Source organism: Leopardus geoffroyi, chromosome A1, assembly GCF_018350155.1.
Source record: "Leopardus geoffroyi isolate Oge1 chromosome A1, O.geoffroyi_Oge1_pat1.0, whole genome shotgun sequence".
NCBI lineage: Eukaryota > Metazoa > Chordata > Mammalia > Carnivora > Felidae > Leopardus > Leopardus geoffroyi.
In genome coordinates this window covers 51,826,370-51,846,207 of record NC_059326.1, presented here as the reverse complement: position 1 = coordinate 51,846,207, position 19,838 = coordinate 51,826,370, and the positions used below count along the sequence as shown (strand labels likewise).

At 36.5% G+C, this 19,838-nt stretch overlaps 1 protein-coding gene across 18 annotated transcripts in view; it reads right to left on the bottom strand.

The window, feature by feature from the left end:
- SCEL (sciellin) overlaps positions 1 to 19,838 on the bottom strand; it is a 322,010-nt gene that overhangs the window by 5,148 nt on the left and 297,024 nt on the right. For 17 of the 18 annotated variants that reach the window (XM_045479726.1, XM_045479734.1, XM_045479724.1 and 14 more), the window contains 5 exons: positions 14,770 to 14,832; positions 9,116 to 9,208; positions 7,193 to 7,264; positions 5,139 to 5,213; positions 598 to 706 (listed from right to left, as the gene is read on the bottom strand). In XM_045479726.1, coding sequence (XP_045335682.1) covers positions 598 to 706; positions 5,139 to 5,213; positions 7,193 to 7,264; positions 9,116 to 9,208; positions 14,770 to 14,832 — 412 coding nt within the window. The remainder of the gene's footprint in view (positions 1 to 597; positions 707 to 5,138; positions 5,214 to 7,192; positions 7,265 to 9,115; positions 9,209 to 14,769; positions 14,833 to 19,838) is intronic. The other variant, XM_045479811.1, reaches the window with a different exon arrangement.

Sequence of the window (19,838 nt, the reverse complement as noted above, 5' to 3'; positions counted from 1 at the left end):
TTAACCGACTGAGCCACCCAGGCGCCCCTTGACCTACCCAATATTATTGTGAGAAGTAAAAGAAATGGCATATAGCCACAAACTGAAGCATCGTACCACATAAGCTTTATTATTATTATACTAAGCCACAATTAGTTAGAATTAATCACGTTCTCAAAAGCAGACTGAGTTTCAACTATTGTGAGGTCTATCCATTCTGAATGCATATACCATATAAAAAGCTGCTAACTTTCTTCTCAATAATTTCTTTTTCTTTCTGGATTTCATTATTTTTTTATGTAATGCATGATTCATTAAAATGTTGCAAAAACTTTTATAAAGAGAACAAGTGTTTACATTTTCACAGATTTAAATCTCCAGGGTAAGAGTAATAAATGTGTCAGTAATCAACTCTAAGTCTAAAGCCAAGATAGTAATTATAAACCTTTGAGGTTGAGGCTGCATAACTCCTAGAAATATTTAAGTAGTGCATTATTAATGTGGATGAGAACATTTCTGAAAGTTTTAACTTCATCGCATGTATTTCATTAAATAATTATTTTTATCCCAGTCATATGCAATGCCGTGTTTAATGAACTGCAATAAACATACCCTTACCTTGAAGCAAGTAGAATGGCAGCAAATTTGTAATTCATCTAAAATCATTTTAGTGTCTGTGCCCAGTGGTTGCCGGCAGTAAGTGCACATTTCTCTTTCGATGACAGACCTACAGAGACATAAGCAATTAAAAGTAAATTTGTCATCATGCAAAAGATGGATGTATTCCCCACGAAGACATGTGGAAATGATAGCTTAATTTTGTTGATACTTCAGGAAATTGTGTGAAAATCAAAGAAAGTTGGGGACTTACTTGTTCTAGCGATAGAATTGATTCTCCTAGCTACCTCAAAATGATATCAAAGAATTAAGATGAAGACAAATCTCAAGTTATTAATTCATTAGCAATCAAGAGTGCAGCTGGGCAAGGCAAAGATGTTCACAGTTTCTTAATTGAACTAGGTCATGAGTACCCCTTGAAGCTAGAAGAGGGTTTTGAATTATTAATTTGCATATATTATAGAAAAATCATGCTGTAGATTAATATAAAATTTTAACTCTCAAAACATTCAATAGGACAAAAGTACAAATCCGTTCAAGAGTGTTTTGGTAAATTTGAGGCTACAGGGTGGCTCAGTCAGTTAAGCGTCCGACTTCAGCTCAGGTCATGATCTTGCAGTTCGTGAGTTTGAGCCCCACATCAAGCTCTGTGATGACAGCTCATCTCAAAGCCTGGAGCCTGCTTTAGATTCTATGTCTCCCTCTCTCTCTGTCCCTCCCCCACTCATCCTCTCTCTCTCTCTCTCTCAAATAAATAAATATAAAAAAATTTTTTAAATCATTTTCATAAATTCACAAGTGATGGGTCTGTAGGACCCCAGACTCTGGGGTCTAGAGTCCCCAAAATGTTCTCCTATGACAAGTCTCTTGGTGTCATTGTAAGAATCAGAATATTGGTGTAGCTTTCATGACAAAATTTATATTCTCCAACAAGATATAACCCCACCACAAATTTGATGAGGAAAAGAGAGTATTGTTATTTACTTTGGAAAGAGAGTGTTCAGTAACAAATGAACCATAGATATGATCAGCAAGTCCAAAAGAGCTCAGGTCACAAAGAACCTTAAGAAAGGCCAACAACTCTGTGATTTTTTTTCCTTTTGGAAGGGACTAGGACTGTCTTAAATAGTACCTTGCAGAATTTACTAGTTTCAGGGAACTAGCAGTCAGGCCTGAAATTTTCAGAGTAGGGTACATAATAGAAGGGTAAAATAAAAGTAGCCAATATTTATGTAGTGCTAATATGCTTTATAATACATGCAGAGTGCTTTCCATGCATTTGGTTATATAAACTCATTTCTTGCTCGCAACATTGCTGAGAAGCTGGTACTGTTATTTTTACATCCTTTTACAGAAGAAGAAACTGAGCACAGAAGGGTAATAAATTTGCTCTCATCATGCAGCCAGTTGAGTGGCAGTGGCAGGATTTGAATGAAGGCAGTGTGGCCCCAGAGTCCCTGTGTCACCTCTAGGCCTGCCCATGAGGACTATCAGGCTCACTGTGTGAAAGTGAACTAGTCGTGCCCAGGAGCCATGTTCCTATGATCAAGCCCAGGACTAGAAGCAGAGAGGAGGGAAAATGGGTGGAAGGAGGAGGTAAAAAAAGAAAGGGATTTAAGTAGATGAAATGTGTCTGGTTTTATACTCTCAGTCATTCTAAGAATTTCCTAGTCCTTATGCATATTAATAAATATTTTCCCCTTTCAACTAACTCTACAGCTAATTCCTTATATGTTCCTGGCAAATACTTCCCTATGGGGAAATTCATACATATGCATATACATAAACATACATGCACACATACTTAAATTTCCCATGTAATATTGTAATCCTGTCAAGAGTAGAAAACAGGCACTCTCCAATCTTCTTCCATTCCCAGAGGCACTGAGGTAAGAGCTGGGAATATAAAGAAGAGTAAGACAGTCTCCTTTTTTCCACGAGGGTAGCCAGGTGTGTGATTCAATAATCATAGCATATTATGGATACGTGGAGAGAGTTAGGAGAGCACGGCTAACGAAGCAACTATTCCCTGGGGTAGAGTCAGGAAAGCCGTTGTGGAAAAAGTGCCACATGAGTTAAAGCTTGAAGACAAAGGGGCTCTCAAGGTGAGTTGGGTGAGGTGTGGAGGGGCATAATGGGGGAATTTCAAGCAGGACAAACAGGACGTACCAAAGTGCTAGAGAAAGAAAGTATCTGGAGTGATTAAACGGCCATCAACATTCAGTAGGAGCAGGTTCTAAAGGCCCATAAATAATTGTGCAAAGGAATTAGACTTTATCTTGTTAAGTGGGAAGCCACTTTCAATGGGATTGAAATGCTTAGATAAGAACTCTGGGGACATAGCTAATTTCACACAACAATCAACAGAAAAAAGTTGCTTGACCGGCTGGTCTTACAGAGAATTGACTTTTGCTCTGATGACTATGGAAAATTTCAAGGACCACTTTAATAGCGGAACTGAAATTCTTCATATTAAGAGCAATACTTTTGTGAATAATGTTTTCCTTCCTTAAGTTAACAATGATAATATCAGCCCAGGGAAGGCTCGGATGATAGTGTTGTCCTTATTAATATCATACTGTTGGGGCACCTGGGTGGCTCAGTCGGTTAAGCGACCGACTTTATTGACTAGCTCAGGTCATGATCTCATGGTTCACGAGTTTGAGCCTCATGTTGGGTTCCATGTTAACAGGGATTCTCTCTCTCATCCTCTTTGCCTCTCTCTCACACACACAAGAGAAATAAAATAAACTTTAAAAAAAAGGATCATATTGTTAGCCAAAGACCTTCTCAAAGCATTATGAAAAAAAGCTGTTTTTATTTGTTTGCTTCTGGTTATTTAGGCAGCATTTGTAATTCTAATACTTGTGTAGATGACTTTATTTTTCTAAGAAGTGTGCTTTAAAAGCAAGACACTCAAATTTAAAAAAAAAAAAAAATTTATTAAAAAAAAAAAAAAAAAAAAAAGGGGCGCCTGGGTGGCGCAGTCGGTTAAGCGTCCGACTTCAGCCAGGTCACGATCTCGCGGTCCGTGAGTTCGAGCCCCGCGTCAGGCTCTGGGCTGATGGCTCGGAGCCTGGAGCCTGTTTCCGATTCTCTGTCTCCCTCTCTCTCTGCCCCTCCCCCGTTCATGCTCTGTCTCTCTCTGTCCCAAAAAATAAATAAACGTTAAAAAAAAAATTTTTTTTTTAAAAATAAAAGCAAGACACTCAGAAGATCACTGGTAATACAAGATCTTAAAAGAGTGACAGAAAGAGGATAGAATTTTGGTGCCTGGCCCATCCATGTTTTCCTTCGCAAATACAGCATTAGTTTATTTTTTTCAGAAAACATTTACTGAGTAGCCTTAGGTGCCAAACACTGCATTACAAGCTTAGGTTGTGCATAAAAATAAGATATGTCCTTACCCTCGATAAGTCATATTTCTAGCCTCTCCTATAAAGGAACATCACTAATAGAATGTTACACATTTGCATTACAGCTGATTTCCAGTGGTTGAATTGAAATGCCAATTATTTTAATTTTCTCCACTGGAAATCTGCAGGTCATACTCTCAAGAGCATCATCTATGCACCCCACTGAACATTAAATGGTAAGAAAGGATTATCAGGGGCACCTGGGGGGCTTAGTCAGTTAAGCATCCAACTTCAGCTCAGGCCATGATCTCACGGTTCGTGGGTTCGAGCATCCAGCTCTGTGCTGACACCTCGGAGCCTAGAGCCTGCTTTGGATTCTGTGTCTTCCTCTCTCTCTGCCCCTCCCCTGCTCATGCTGTCTCTGTCTCTGTCTCTCTCTCTCAAAAAAAAGTAGACATTAAAAAAATTAAAAAAAAAAAAAAAAAGATCACCAACAGTGAAAGCTTGGGGTCAACCTACTAGCACTAACTTGATAATCACTGCAACCCCTGTCCTCGGAACTGACTGTGGGCCCAGACTGGGTCATAGCAGCATCTCTATGCAGCTGTTTGTAGGTGAGCTGGCTCTGGAAAACCACAAGGAGAAAGGGCTGAGAGCACAGTCAAGTGATGCAATGAAGCCTAGACACTAAATATGTGGCATTACTAGGGACTCCTGGGAATCAGCAACAGCAGAGGGGCTGGTCTGGCAGGCAGCTGTAGGGCATGGAAAGCTCTGCTCGAATAAAGTACAGCAATCAAAGAGCAGAAACAGCCAGGAAGCCACGGAATGAATTCCTGGATGCAGAGGTTGTTGTACGTTGTTCCATCCATACACACGTATAACAATCACTTAATTAGCATCTCTAAGTTCGATGGATGAGAATCATGTATTTCAGTATTATATATATAATAAAAATATATCAAATATGAATATAAAATATATATTACATGTAAAAGTATATATACACACACATGTATATACATATACACTAAAATATATAAAATGTTATATATATAAGTATATACACCTATATATGCGAATATATGTATATATAAGTATGTATGTATATATATGCATACGTATATGTGTGTGTGTATATATACGTATATATACCTTTAGATATGGAAATGTAGACCAACTCACCTATCTGAAGTTGAATAAACAGTTTGTATGTATTTTCCAGAGATATTCTCCTGATATCCATCCTTCAGTAATTTGCTAGAAACAAACAAAATTGACATGTGAGGACTGAGCTATTTCCCTAGTGTTGATGTACACACCCATACACAGGTGACAAAGCACACACACCTCATGCAACTTTGTCATTCTTCTCTATGATGTTACAAGTTAGGACCATGTACTAACCTCTTTCTTTTTTTTTTTTTTAAATGTGGAAAGTGCTGATGCACAAGCCACCTCCAGGTTGATATAAATTGACAAATCTACTGAAGGAAATAGAGCATAGGACAAGGAGTGCAGGAAAAAGCGTGAGCAGGAAAAGAAGTTATCATTTCTCATGACATGCATGCTTGCCCCTCCCTCATTCATTTGCTATAGGAAAGCCACATGTAATCTAACACAGAAAAGGAAATATGCAAAGCATGGGCCAGTGTAAGCACATAGAAACATCAACATTCACAACATCAACATTCTCTGTGTAGAGACACAGAGACTCTTAAACTTTTAGAGAAAGCTGTAGAAATGTTTATTTTTACTTGAAAACATCCAAGAAAGAAGAGTCTAGAATGAAAGCAAAAAAGTGTAATTTTAAGTCCCCTTTGTTCTATTTTTCAGACTGCCCCAGTTTGTAAATGTCAGTCCTTCTGTGAGACAAATGAAACTTGCAATGCACTAACCAGCTGGCAGCTCATAATTGCTTCCCAACTACTTATGCTACCTGTGAGTATATTAGGGCTGGAAGCAATACATTCCTATTATTTCATAGGGTGAGTGGTAATTCCACAGACTTTACCTGGGATTTTTAAATAAGAAATCTTTCTCCCTCCAATTGTCCACAGGCAGACTATTTGTCAGAAAGAGCACTGGGTGTTGTATGGAAACCAATTTGACAATAAATTATATCTACTTTAAAAAAAGAATATAAAAAAGAAAAGAAATAGAGTATCTTCGGAATACATAACCCACAATGCTCAGTAAGAGTTTGCACACATTTGTGCGTGATACATATATTATTACTTCCATTTTCTTGATAAGGAAATTGAGACTTGAAGAAGTTAAGTAGATTTTGCCAAAACCACTTGGTTAGTAAATGACAGACTCCATCCCAAATCTGATGCTAGGGCCTCTACACTATCCTACACTGTCAGTGTGGAGTTTAGGGAGATTTAGATTCAGCAGAAAAATCAAACTTGAGCCTGCATTTTACAAAGTAAATTAGGTGTGGTTTTGAGAAACCTTTTTTGTTTTTTTGGAAAATTGTCCATTTTCTGACATGTATTGAATTTCCCAAAGCCCTTTCAGGAACCCCTCTCTAGAGATAGTCTCCCCTCTTTGAAATGGGCTCTGGTTAACACATATGTCACGTACATCACATTTGTAGTCCTAACTAGTATATTACTCCACAGGTAGGCTAATTCTTATTTTTATACTCCCTGAAAATCAAATAGGTTGTGAATTCATGATCTTGGTTGACATTCTTCTCAACATCCATCACTCCAAGCAGCAGATTTTTTTGGATATCCATTCTCTGTAATTTGGGCCAGAGTGTATCTACTAAAGGTAACACCCCTTATTTCAGATGAGAGGTAAACAGACAGATAGATTAGATTAGATAGAACCAGAATAGTGTATAGAACTATTTAATTAAAGTGTGACTCAAAATTAGCATGAGAGTATCTGAGTAACTTTGTGTAATTTTGCATTGTGTAATTTTGTAGGCTTGTTATAAATGGATAGTTAGTTATATATGATCATGTGAGAACTTTCACATGGTTATCCTATTATGTATATACTTGTTATATTCAAGCATTTGGTTCATCCAATGACAATGGTTATTTGCCAACTACTTAATATTGGAAACATTATAAAGAATGATATACCTAGAACTCAATATACCCCTAAATGGTCTTCTGTTTGAGAAAAGCAAACGTACTCCAAAATAATAGCATCTCTCCTAACATAGATGATTTCAAAATTAGAGTAAATGTAGCAAAATATTTTAAATAAATTTCCAGTACCTGTTCTCCACATAGGTCCTTGTGTATACCACAGTATCCTTTGGTCCTGCATGCCTGGTTTCAGCATTGGAGCTGTAACATGAACCATTTACTTAATGTTTAAAGCTTATTTACAAGGATAATAAAAACAGCAAGGCTATTATCCAATTCAATGCAAAAAAAATAGTGTTTATATATTCCTTTTAAATTATAACTTTTGAAATGTAATTGTTAAAGGGATACTAATCCACTTCTGCAAAATTTCTTCACATCTCCTATTTTGTTCCTGGTGTCCACTGTTTTGGCCTACTTCCAGAACGCTGCTATGGAAATTGGTCACTCAGAATATCTGTTGTAGAGCACGAAGACTATTTTGCATATTTATAATACATTTTAATGTGTTTCCCTGGTGTCCCATTCCTATTTTTCAAACCATAACTTTCCCCACAAACCTCAAAAAGTTGACCTTAGCTGCATATTTTTCCCATATATTAGGACATTGAATATATCATGTCATTCACTTCTGGTCTGCCAAATTTCTGTGGACAGATTTGCTGCAAACCTGATCTGTCTTCTCTAGTAGGTTAAGGATTTTTTCCTTGCTGTTTTCAGGATTCTTTCCTTGTCTGTGTATTTTGTGAATTTGACGATGATGTATCTTGGTGGTGGCTGATTTTTGTTGAATCTAATGGGAGTTCTCTGTGCTTTTTGGATTTTGATGTCTGTGCCCTTCCCCAGATTGAGGAAGTTTTCAGCTATAATTTGCTCAACTAAACCTTCTGCCCCCTTTCCTCTTTCTTCATCTTCTGGGACTCCTATGATACTAATGTTATTACATTTTAAGGAGTTGCTGAGGTCTCTAAGCCTACATTTGTGACAATGGCTAAAATTAACAACATAAGAAACAAGAGGTGTTGGCAAGGGTGCGGAGAAAGGGGAACCCTCTTGCACTGTTGGTGGGAATGCAAACTGGTGCAGCCAATCTGTAAAACAGTATGGAGGCTCCTCAAAAAGTTAAAAATAGAACTACCATATGATCCAGTAATTGCACTACTATGTATTTACACAAAGGTTACAAAAATACACATTCAAGCACAGGTACGTGCACCTGAATGTTTACAGCAGCATTATCAACAATAGCCAAACTATGGAAAAATGTGTGTGTGTGTGTGTGTGTGTGTGTGTGTATGTACACATATACATAATGGAATATTACTCAACCATAAAAAGAATGAAATCTTGACCTTTGCAACAACATGGATGAAACTTGAATGTATTATGCTAAGAAAAATAAGTGAGAGAAAGACAAATACCACATGGTTTCATTCATATATGGAATTTAAGAAACAAAACAGATGAACATATGGGAAAGGGGAAAAAGAGAGAGAGAGGGAAAAAACCTTAAGAGACTCTTAACAATAGAGTACAAACTGAGGGTTGTATGGAGGAGGTGGGTGGAGGGATGGGCTAGATGAGTGATGGGTATTAAGGAGGGCACTTGTGATGAGCACTGGGAGTTGTATGTAAGTGATGAATCAGTGAAATCTACTGAAACCAATATTGCATTGAATGTTAACTAACTAGAATTTAAATAAAAATCTGGAAAGCAAAATAAAAAGTTGACTTTAATGAACTTTAATGAACATGATAACAACTAATTTAATGAAACTTTAAAATCTGCCTAAAGAATGTCAACACCAGTGTCACAGTTTTTTTTAATGTAAAATTTTCAGAAAAAATAATATTTACACTTTCCTACCCAGATATCAAAGCTTACCAACGACCAAGTTGCTAATGCAACACCTTTGTGTGGAGCTGTTTACATAAAGCAACTGATAAAATTAGAAATTTCTGCATTTCAAAGCAAGGGGAGGTTTAAAGTAAGATGAGTTTTAAAAACAGAAGGAGAAAGTCCTGTCACTTGTATATAATTGGCCGTGGTACCTGTGATTCTTCCTGGCTTCATAAGAATGGGCGGGAGTTCTAGTAAACTGGATGTTTATAGCTTCAGTGGATCCACCGACTTGGCTGTCTAGCCTGGGAAAGCAGACACAAATATTTGGCACTTAAATGAAGGCCACTAGAAGTTTTTTTGTTTTATTAAAATTCTATTCAATTAAGTTTTTACATACAACAAACCTCTTTATGTTTGTCTGGCTTCTGTGCAGATACACAAATAGAATACACGTACTATTTTACACCTCCAGAGTGACCACTGTCTTACCTTAAAGAATAATCTACAGGCATGTGTCATATTATCTAACATTAGAATAAAAGACCTTTTTATCAAGGGCAAAAACCATCTGAAATTGATTCCAGTAACCTTGTAATACCAGCAGTGCCACTGTAGAAAGCATCTCATGTACAATATGATAAACTTGTGAGTTTATCAATTTAATGAAAATTATCCAGTGGTTGCTTTTGGAAATTCGTTTCCATCTTGTTTTTAATGAAAAAATATTTTGAAGATTACAGAACTCTGACTTAGATTTCTGCTAATTAAAAAGTGTCACAACGTTTAACAAGTGCAGGCATATTTTCTTTTTCCTCTGAAACAGAGGAAAATTTGAATGCAGGAATAGCAACAATTTTAGCCACTTTTCATCCCTCCAGGTTAGTAAACTCCAATATAGAAGAGATGTGAAAAACAAGAGGGCAGTTTAGATCTTAATCAAGCCTTATCATTTTTAAACATACTTTCCTTCCATTTACAGATAGCTCTTAAAGAAGAGGAAAACATTGTTCACATATTATCTCTGGCATACAATCATCTTCTACTTTTAAGACAGATGCTTCACAAACCATACAGCTACATTAAAATTATACTAAGTAATGAGAAAGTAGAATGAACATTAGAAAACTTTCTAACGTAATTATTAGAATATGTCATTCCAGGAATAATAAACCTAGCTAGGAATTGCTTAAAAATATTCAAATCATATAACATACAATAAAAAACCCATTTTTAACAGACAGCTTCAAGGAATGAAGGTTGTCAGTGAGTTAGGAATGTGTTTGCACTATCCCCAGCAATATAAAATCAAATATCACCAGTTAGTTAGCAAAATCTTCAAAGAAGAAAGGGGAATAAACTGCATACAGTACTATAATGGACTGAATTGTTCCCCCCCCCCCCAAATTCCCATTTTGAAACTCTAACCTTCATTGTGAGTTGGAGACAGAGACTATAAGAAGGTAAAAAAGGTTAAGTGAGGTCATAAGGGTGAAGCTTTAATATCACAGGACTTGTGTCCTTATAAGAAAAAGTGACACCAGAGATTTGTGTATGTTTGCTCATACACAGGGAAAAGGCCATGCGAGGCCACAGTGTGAAAGTGGCCATCTGTAAGCCAAGGAGAAATGTCTCAGGAGAAGCCAAACCTGACAACATCTTGATCTTGGACTTCTAGCCTCCAGAATTGTGAGAAAATAAATTTTTGTTGTTTAAGCCACCTGGTCTGTGGTCTTTTGTTATGGAAGCCCAGACAGAATAATAATACAAGTAGCATCTCCTAGCTGTGTTTATCATAAGATGATGATAAGGGCTTCACTAAGATTTAATTTTTATAATTGTGAATGAAAACTAAGTACTAATAAGCAAATTTGAAATGTGGAACAATAAACTTTTTGACGGGTTTTGCTATGCCAGTAGGTTTGGAAGATGACAGATTTTTTAAAAAATAAGACCTTTTATTTTAGAATAATTTTAAGTGTATGGGAAAATTACAGACAGGTGGAGAATCTGTCTACCCTTCACCCAGCTTCTCCTAATACTAATATCATACATAACCATGGTATATTTGTCAAAACTAAAGAATCAATGTGGTACAATACTATTTACTAATCTACACACTTCATTTGTATTTCATCAGTTTTTCCACTGATGTCCTTTCTCAGTTCCAGAATCAGAATCAGGATATATCTTCCACATAGTAATCATGTCTCTTTAGTCTCCTAGGCTCTGTAATACTTCCCAAGTCTTTCTTTGTTCTTCCAGAGATGGTGATAGATGTTAAAAAGGAAATTCTATCTTGATGCCAATAAGTGGTAACAATATATTTTTTTAATTATTTAGAACCATAGAAATAGTTAAAAAATACTTCGGCAACCAGTGAAATAACCTAGTGCTTTTTACAATGCTACTGGGACCCACATCCAGATATTCTGATTTAATTAGCTTGGATTACAGCTTGGGCACTGGGATTCTTTTAAGCCTTTTCACCGAGTCTCACATGCGAGTTAAGGTTGAGAACCACCACCTAAGAGGCTGGGCAGCCCATCACCTTACCCAGAAGAGTTCTGGTTCTCAAAATGTGGTCTCTCTATCAGCAGGTGGTTGTGACATACACTAAAGTTTGGGAACCAGTACAATTGAGGAACCCTGTCCAAGTATTGCTCTCAGATGCCTTGAATAATCCTCATAAAGGAGAACTCATGACTCACAATGTTTGTTAATTAACAGTTTTATCATTAAAAGTTATTATTCATTGAAACAAATTGTTGAATTATAACTTCCAATTAATGGTCATAGTTTCGTGTCTTAATTAATTAAATAACAACTCTACAAAATATAAATTCAAACACTGTGTTGGATCTTACAGAATTTGAAATGGGATTACTGTTGAGAAAATGTTCCCTGTGGTGGAAATTCAGCTTGAAAATTCACCTATCTGGAACCTTCATACATTGCTAGTGAGAGTATAAAACGGTACAGCTGATTTGAAAATAGTTTGGTGGTTCCTTAGATGGTTAAACATAGAGTTACTATACAATCCAGCCATTCCACTCCTAAGTATACACCCAAGAAAATGAAAACATATCCCACACAAAAACATACATGCAGCATTGTTTACAATAGTTAAATATAATCTAAAATTCAAAGACAATTCAAATGTCCATCAATTAATGAATAAACAAAATGCTGTTTAGCTATACAATGGACAAATACTGTTTGGCAATAAAAAGAAATAAAGTACTGATACATGCTATTAAATGGATGAATCTTGAAAGAAGCCAGTCATAAAGGACCACGTATTATATGAGTCCATTTATATGAAATGTTCAGAATAGGCAATTCATCGAAACAGAAAGCAGGCTAGGGATGAGGGGTTGGGAGGAAAATGATGTGTGACTGTTCATGGGTACGGAGTTGATTTCTGAGGTGATACATATGTTCTAAAATTGATTGTGGTGATGGTTGTACACTCTATGAATATGCTAATTATAAAAATATATTTACTTGGACATCCAATTACTATACAAAGTGAATACATTCATAAAGTGAATCAAGTCTCAGTTTAGCAGATTGGCCCAGGACTCTTATTTAGATTTCCATTGTCTTACTAACTTAACATTAGCAACCTGAGATTCAAACACCATAAAACAACTTCAACTGATAAACATCGATACCATTGCAAATTTTATAAATCTCTTTTGCATAAAGAATAAAATCTTATTAAGAGCTTACTATTTTGTATCCTATGTGTTGGGGTTTACTTCTATAAAATGTCAAGGTCTTGAGCTCTTGTAAAAAACTATAAATTTAAAACATAGTTTTAGAAAGTAGTCTACTATAAAAAATAAAGAGAGGACGTGATGCCAGAACAATCAGGTTCATCCCAGCCCTCTAATTACTAAACTTCTACACTTAGTCAAGTCTCTCACTCTCTGTGAATTTTCTTAATTTTCTTCCTATTAAATATTTACCCATTTACCCATTTTGAAAGTCCTTTTTTGTAGCCAGAATACATGGGCACAAAAATTGGGCCCAGAGATTTCTTTTTTCCATTCTGTTCCAGGGGAAAATTTTTATTACAGTTCTTGTGTCAGTGCCAGGACGGTGCTTACATTTTCCATTTCATTTCTAGAGAGCAGACCATGAAACATTGTACATATTCAGGATTGTAATCGAACTGAAGGAGAATGAACACTACCTGGAAACAGAAGTCAGGGATCAAGAAATGGTTTTGTAGTGGTGGTAGTTAAGGCTTCTTGATATAGTAACTGAATGTGATGATTCCTGTCTCACTGGGAGAGAGTGGGTACATTTGTGAATGTATGTCACAGTTGGATTATGTCAGGCAGGAGACACAGACAAAACTTCAGGAAGGGAAAGGAGAATATGTGTATCTTATTGTCAACCATGGTGTTTTCCATCTATACACCATCTTCAGTGCAGATGGCCACATCCATAATGCCTTGCTTTAGAAGGCCAGACAGGCCATGAAAAAGCTTACCACGAGTAAGCTCAAGGTATGAGGAGGTAGAAACTGCAAAGCAGCAAAGATTCTTGGTTATCAAATAGATATAGGGTAAAGAATAAGGAAGCCAATACACAGAAGGAAAAGCAAGACAAAAATAGGAAGCGGCCAATATTCAGGAAGTAGCTAAGTTATAGTAATAACAAAGAACTAGGGTTAATGTCCAAGGATTCCTTACGGAATGTCCTCTGGCCAAGAAGAAATAACCTTCCAGATCAGGCCTCTATGAGGTCCGCCCATGCTACCATTCCTGCTCTTAAATTTCCGTAATATTCCATTTCTTCATTAATCCTTCATAAGCAAGTCACGCTGAAATTGGAGCATGTGTCAAATCATATTAAAATGAGAAGTTCCTTAACCATACATAAACATTTACTTGCAATTTTTTACCTTAATCATTTCCAGATAATACTTGAGTGAGACTGGCTAACTGTAAGCCCAGTCCTGCTTCCAAAATAATGGATGTTTTTCTAAGATAAACAGATTCTATTGAAAACTTACCCTCCCTAGTTTTATCAAAACCTTTTGTGTGATCACAAGAAAAGAAGGCAGAAGATGATTTAGGGAATTAATGGAAGAGAAAGAAACTAACATTAGATGCAAGAGTCTTTTGTAGACATTTTGGGGACCCAGATCTCTTTCTGCTTTTCCACTCTCCACACACAACATTGACAGTATCATTTCTTTGCATAACAAAATTTTTAATAGAAAAGACAACTGTACCTTATGAAGGTAAAAAATAGGAACCCATTGTTTAGAGTCCCCCATAGGTCTAGGGAGACTGCAAAACACGGAAAACAATTTAATTCTTCCCTAAACAGTCTGTAACGACAATGAAGTAGAGCTTCTATCCCAACTTTCCTTGTATAAGAAACAAAATACAACAGTTTTAATGCCATTATACTGTGCAGTGTAAAGAAATTCCAAAACTAGGTCTTGTTTTGTAGCTGTGATGAATTTGTGCATTCTTTTAGCACTAGGTATCCAAGGAAGACATTCCCAGAGTGCTTTCTGCACCACTGAAAAACTACCAAGCAACAATAAGTAAAAATAAATTTTCACAGCCAAGTGCAGAGCTTTGAATTTCCATGATGCCTTTTACACTAAGCAATTGAATAGAAGGCCTTTAGTCAGAAATTCTAACAGAATTTGAATTTTGTTAACTTTTTTCCATATTATCTATTAATTACTCTGCATATTGATTTTTGTATTTCAATCGTATTTATATCTAAATACCATAATACAATTCAACTCCTCAGTAAATCTTCTAATGTTATATAATTTGTGTAGGCTCATATGAAATTGATAACAAAAAAAGTAAATTATAATAAGTCTTACCTTCCATTTTTATTTTCAGAGACATTAGAATTTACTTCAATTAAATTTTTCAGGTCTTGGTCGCTATAGGTGAAAAAAACCCACATAATTATTATGTATAATATAAATATGTATAAATATATATATATATATATATCATATAGAACATTGGAAATCAGACGTTGAGCTATTTGATCTATAACTCAAATATGAAAGCATAGATTATGTGTGAGAAAGAAAGAACTAATCTTTTGGAAGATTTGAGAAATCTGGTCTGTAAATAAACAATTATTTATAGTCTCATTCAGTTAACATTTAATGAGTACTAACTTTGTGTCACAAAGTACTAACTATGTATTTTCACATGGATTATCTCATTCAGATCTCACAAAACCCTGCAGGACAGCATCTGGGGCTCAGGAAGGCTAAGTGAATTTTCCAAGGTCAATGAACTAATTTGTAAAAGAGTCAAGATTTGAGGCCAAGCCACCTGCCCATCCAGTATCAATTCTTGGATATTTAATTAGAGACTTCATTCCACCTTTGTAGATCACAGAAACATGAAACCCAAAATTTGAATAAACAATACATAATGTGGAGGACAAATGGGACAATTAGATTCTTGAATCTTGAGCTGCAGCAATGATTTTCATATGCTTTCACGATCTACAATGTCCTCTGATATGTTTTTTTTTCAAATATTATTTATATATTGGCTATATCACTGGTGGTTCTTGATTATTTTTTCCCCTATGAGTTTGGAAAAGCCTTTGTCATGAACCCAATTGATTAGGACAATTGTTTAGAAGCCAGAACAATGAGGCCATCTCTTCTATTTCTGTGGACAAGTTAATCAACCTTCTTAATCTTCCTTTTGTAAACTAGACTAACCCTATCTAATTTCATTAAGTTGTGGTGAGAATGAATGAGTTAATGTAAGTAACATTCATGGCACAGCGACCTCCGTTGTGGGTGAACTGAATAAGCATAAATAAATGACAGCTAACAGAAGTTCAGTGACACAGCAAGAGGCACTATTGATTTCAGTATTTTGATGGACTGCCTTTTCATTTGTATTTCTGCTCTAATTTCTCTCATCTTTGGAATTAACTCTAGTTTTTATAAATCTCCCTGCTCATGATTTTGAATAGTAGATTTAAACAAGGAATCAGAGTATGGACTCTCACTCACATGGAATCAGAGTATGGACTCTCACTCATAAAATTAATATTGATAAGGATGAAAAATACTACAAAAATTTCTTGTAGTGTATTGAGATTTAATACTCCTTTTATATAACATCCAAACCACCAATAATTGATAAATCTGCAAATTGGGTAGCATTCCATAGCTACATTTAAACTTCACATTTAAAATACTAGCTGCATAATTTTGAAAATGTAGAAATTAGTTAGATTATTTTTTAATGGGAGTTACAGTAGGGAAAATATGCTAAGTAACACAAGTAAAAAGCACAAGATTTCAGAAGTAGCTCAGAAGTATTGCAATCATCTGATTCTGCAGTCTGAATGATGTAAAATTCAGAACTGACTCTCTCAATGAACTATGTAAGGAAACTTCCCAGATCACATTATTCAAATTTAGAAAGGGAGACAGAAGACTTTTGCTAAACCCCGATGGCCCTTTGCTAATTATTAGAGCTACCTTCTTGGCCTCAAGGGCCACTGTACTACTTTAATAATCTGGGCATTAAGTAATCCTCCTTTGATAATTTTAAAATAATACTTTACTAAATACTTGGGGATAATGAAATAAAATTAAGAGAAGTACCATGATGTCACATATCCAGTTTCACCAGGATATGTGAATCTTGGGGGAATTAGAATTTTGTCCCAGCAAATGATTCTCCTACTGCTAACCTAGGATGAACTGAGGGCCACTGATGGACACTGATTGTTTTCACTATAACTTGAGAGTAGAGTCTCACTGCCATGGCCTTACATGGCTTTGCACTTAGAAACTGCTCCAAAAGATTTCTGAGATTAAATTTAAATTCCCTTTTTCCACTTCTCTAGGGGAGACCTTTAACTACCTTACCTAGCTCTGAGAACAGATATTAAATGGGTCCCCAAGGGGAAGACATTAGACCCCGAACTTTTAAGGCAGTCAGCTCCACCCACATCCAGACACAGTGTGCACCATGACCTTGTAGAAAAAGATCAGTAAAGGAAGTGATGGACATTTCATCTCCATTGGTGTCAGTCACCCCTGAATTGCATATATTTCTTTTTTTATGCAGGTCTTAGATCTGGCTTTGTATCCTCGTTCTGGGACATTGTTAGGGATGGAATTGTGTTTCCCCCACCAAATTCACATGCTGAAGTCCTAATGCTAGTATGTCAGAATGTGACTTTACTTAAAGATAGGGTCTTCACAGAGGTAATCACATTCAAATAAGGTCATCGGGGTAGGCCCTAATCCAATATGACTGGTATCTTTACAAGAAGAGGAAATTTGGACTAAGACACACACAGATGGAAGACAATGTGAAGATACAGGATGAAGGCAGCCTTCTACAAGCCAAGGAGAGAGACCTGGAATAGACTCCTCTCTCAATCATCAGAGGGAACCAACCCTGCAGACAAGTCACCTTATTCTTGGACTTCTAGCTTGTAGAACTGTGCGAAATACATCTCTATTTTAAGCCCCTCAGTCTGTGGTACTTGTTATGGCACCCCTAGAAAACTAATAGAGATCTCCTGTGCCTTCACAACATGATTACACTCGGTTTCTCAGCCTGATCCTGCACATCCTCACTTCTGCTGGCACTTTCTGTTCCTGGCTTCTGCGGACGCTGGGTCTTTGCACATCCTCCATCCCCGCCCAAGGACCCAAGCCTTTGTGGACCCCAGCTACTAGGAGGGAGAGCAGGAATAGGCTTGGACCTGAGAAACAAGGAGAAGCCAGAATCTAACAAATCCAACAACTACAAGTAGGTAACTCAAAATTGGAACCTATGCAAAATCCTTCAAAGAAGCGTATGCCCAAAGTGGTATAATTGTGAATCATCAAATAAACCACATTAGTGGTTTCATAGAATTTTTGTTGTTTTTATTAAACAGCATCACATATCAAATTTGACAGAGTGGATTATAATATTTTATTCTGAATAATCTATACTAATATGCAAAGCAAAATGAAAAGTTCCAGACTATGAGAAGCACAAAATGTGTATTTGCTTTGGTTGCTCACTCTGATTGACGTCATCAGCTAGATTGGAAGATCCAATAAAAGAAGTTCAGATTGCCCAAAAACTTCCCAAGTTGAAGGATACAAAAATAAATTCCCACTCTCTCAGTAAGAACACATCTATTGCGTCGTGTTTTTACACTGTGGTAGAAAATGAAAAGCTGTGCGCCAAAGTGTGACAAGTAGATTTTTATAGAAGCCCAGCTACATGCAGCAGGGTGGAGCAAAGGCTTGATTCCAAACCCTTTCCATGACAGTTGCAGTGGAAGGAAGACTTTATAACTGTATACATTTATGAGCAATTTGAATTAGCTCCAAGAAAAATTGCCAGTTCTCTGTGGATACAGTGAGGAAGGCTAAAAAGAAATTTTGTTAGCCTTTGCACCTAAAAATGCTTTTTTAAATGTAGCTTTCAAAATTGGGGGTGGGGTGGGGAATGAGTTACCTGTTATGTAAAGTCACAGCACAAATCTTGAATATAAGCATTTATCTTTGTTATAGTAATATCTAATTTCCACTGTCCCACTACAGAGCAGATGAAGAAAAAAATAGGTATTACTATGTCTGCCTTTATACAACTTTTCTCAAGATACGCTCTGCATGAGAGAAAGTTAACAGCTCACTCACCACTCTCATGAGGGCGTGGGAGGTATTTATTAAAAGCTGCAATATGTTTCTCTCTCTACAGTTTACTTAAATTGCTTTTGTAGAGTATCAAACACATTTGCAAAATTAAGAGCCTCCATATAAAAAATTTACTATGGCACTTCTTCTATGCCAAGAACTAAATCTTAGGCATTAAGCTTTAGTTCAAAAGGAATATTTGTCTTTCAAAAGGAAGGACAGAATACAGAGATATAAGTGGTATAATTCTTCAGCTCTGTTGACATGGCAAAATGGGCCTGGTTTTATATATCTTTATAGGTCTTTTCGATGAGAAAGTCTTAAATATTTTATATTAAAGAAATTAACAGGTCCATAGGAAATTGGAAAATGTAGGTATTTTAAATGTAAGATGTACTGAAGAATTTTAGTGGCTTTAAGTCATCACCATGGTTGATTGAGGTTATGTCATGAGCAAGAGATAGTCAATGGCTTCAGCAAGCAGACCAGTCATAAGATATCAGATTCCTTCAATCTGGTTTCACTTGTGGGGGCTCAGAATGTTAGAGCTGAAAAGCAATAAGCTTTATCTAGATGGACGACAAAAGGTCCTTGATTAGTTTGAGATTTTAGACTTTAATTCACAGAGTTTTTGTTAAGCACCGAAAATGTGTCAGGCATTGTGCTCTACCTATATTGTAAGTAAAGAAGTCAACAAGACAGACCCAATCCTTACCCTCAGAGATCTTATAGTTGGGGAGAGGTGATTAAATAATAATTCCCTCTAGGAGACAAAAGCTTGGGACAGAAGCTTGAGAATATCTAAAAGAAGCATCTGATGCAGATGGTCAGAGAGCTTGAGAATATCTAAAAGAAGCATCTGATGCAGATGTGGTGGGTCCGGGGTGGGGGCCTCCCTGAGCTAAGTGAGAGACACCTAATTTGAGACCTAAAGAATAAGTAGAAGTTATCAATGCAATATGAATGAAAGATGGGTGGGGTTTGCCTGTGGAGGGAGCATCACGGTGGGTAGGGGTGGGGAAAGCCTGTGAAGGCAGGATCAGCTAGGCTTCGGAAACCAGGTTAAGGAGTATGGCCATTGTCCAACGGCAATGGGAAGCCACAAGAGGATTTAATCAGAATGACGTGATCAGATCTGTGCTTCAGGAAGATCACTCTACAGTGTGGCTAATGGACTAAAGGACAGAAGGCGAAACTGGTAGCAGAGGGACCAATTAGGAGGCCGAATTGTATTCTGGTCCTGGTAGTATCGGAAA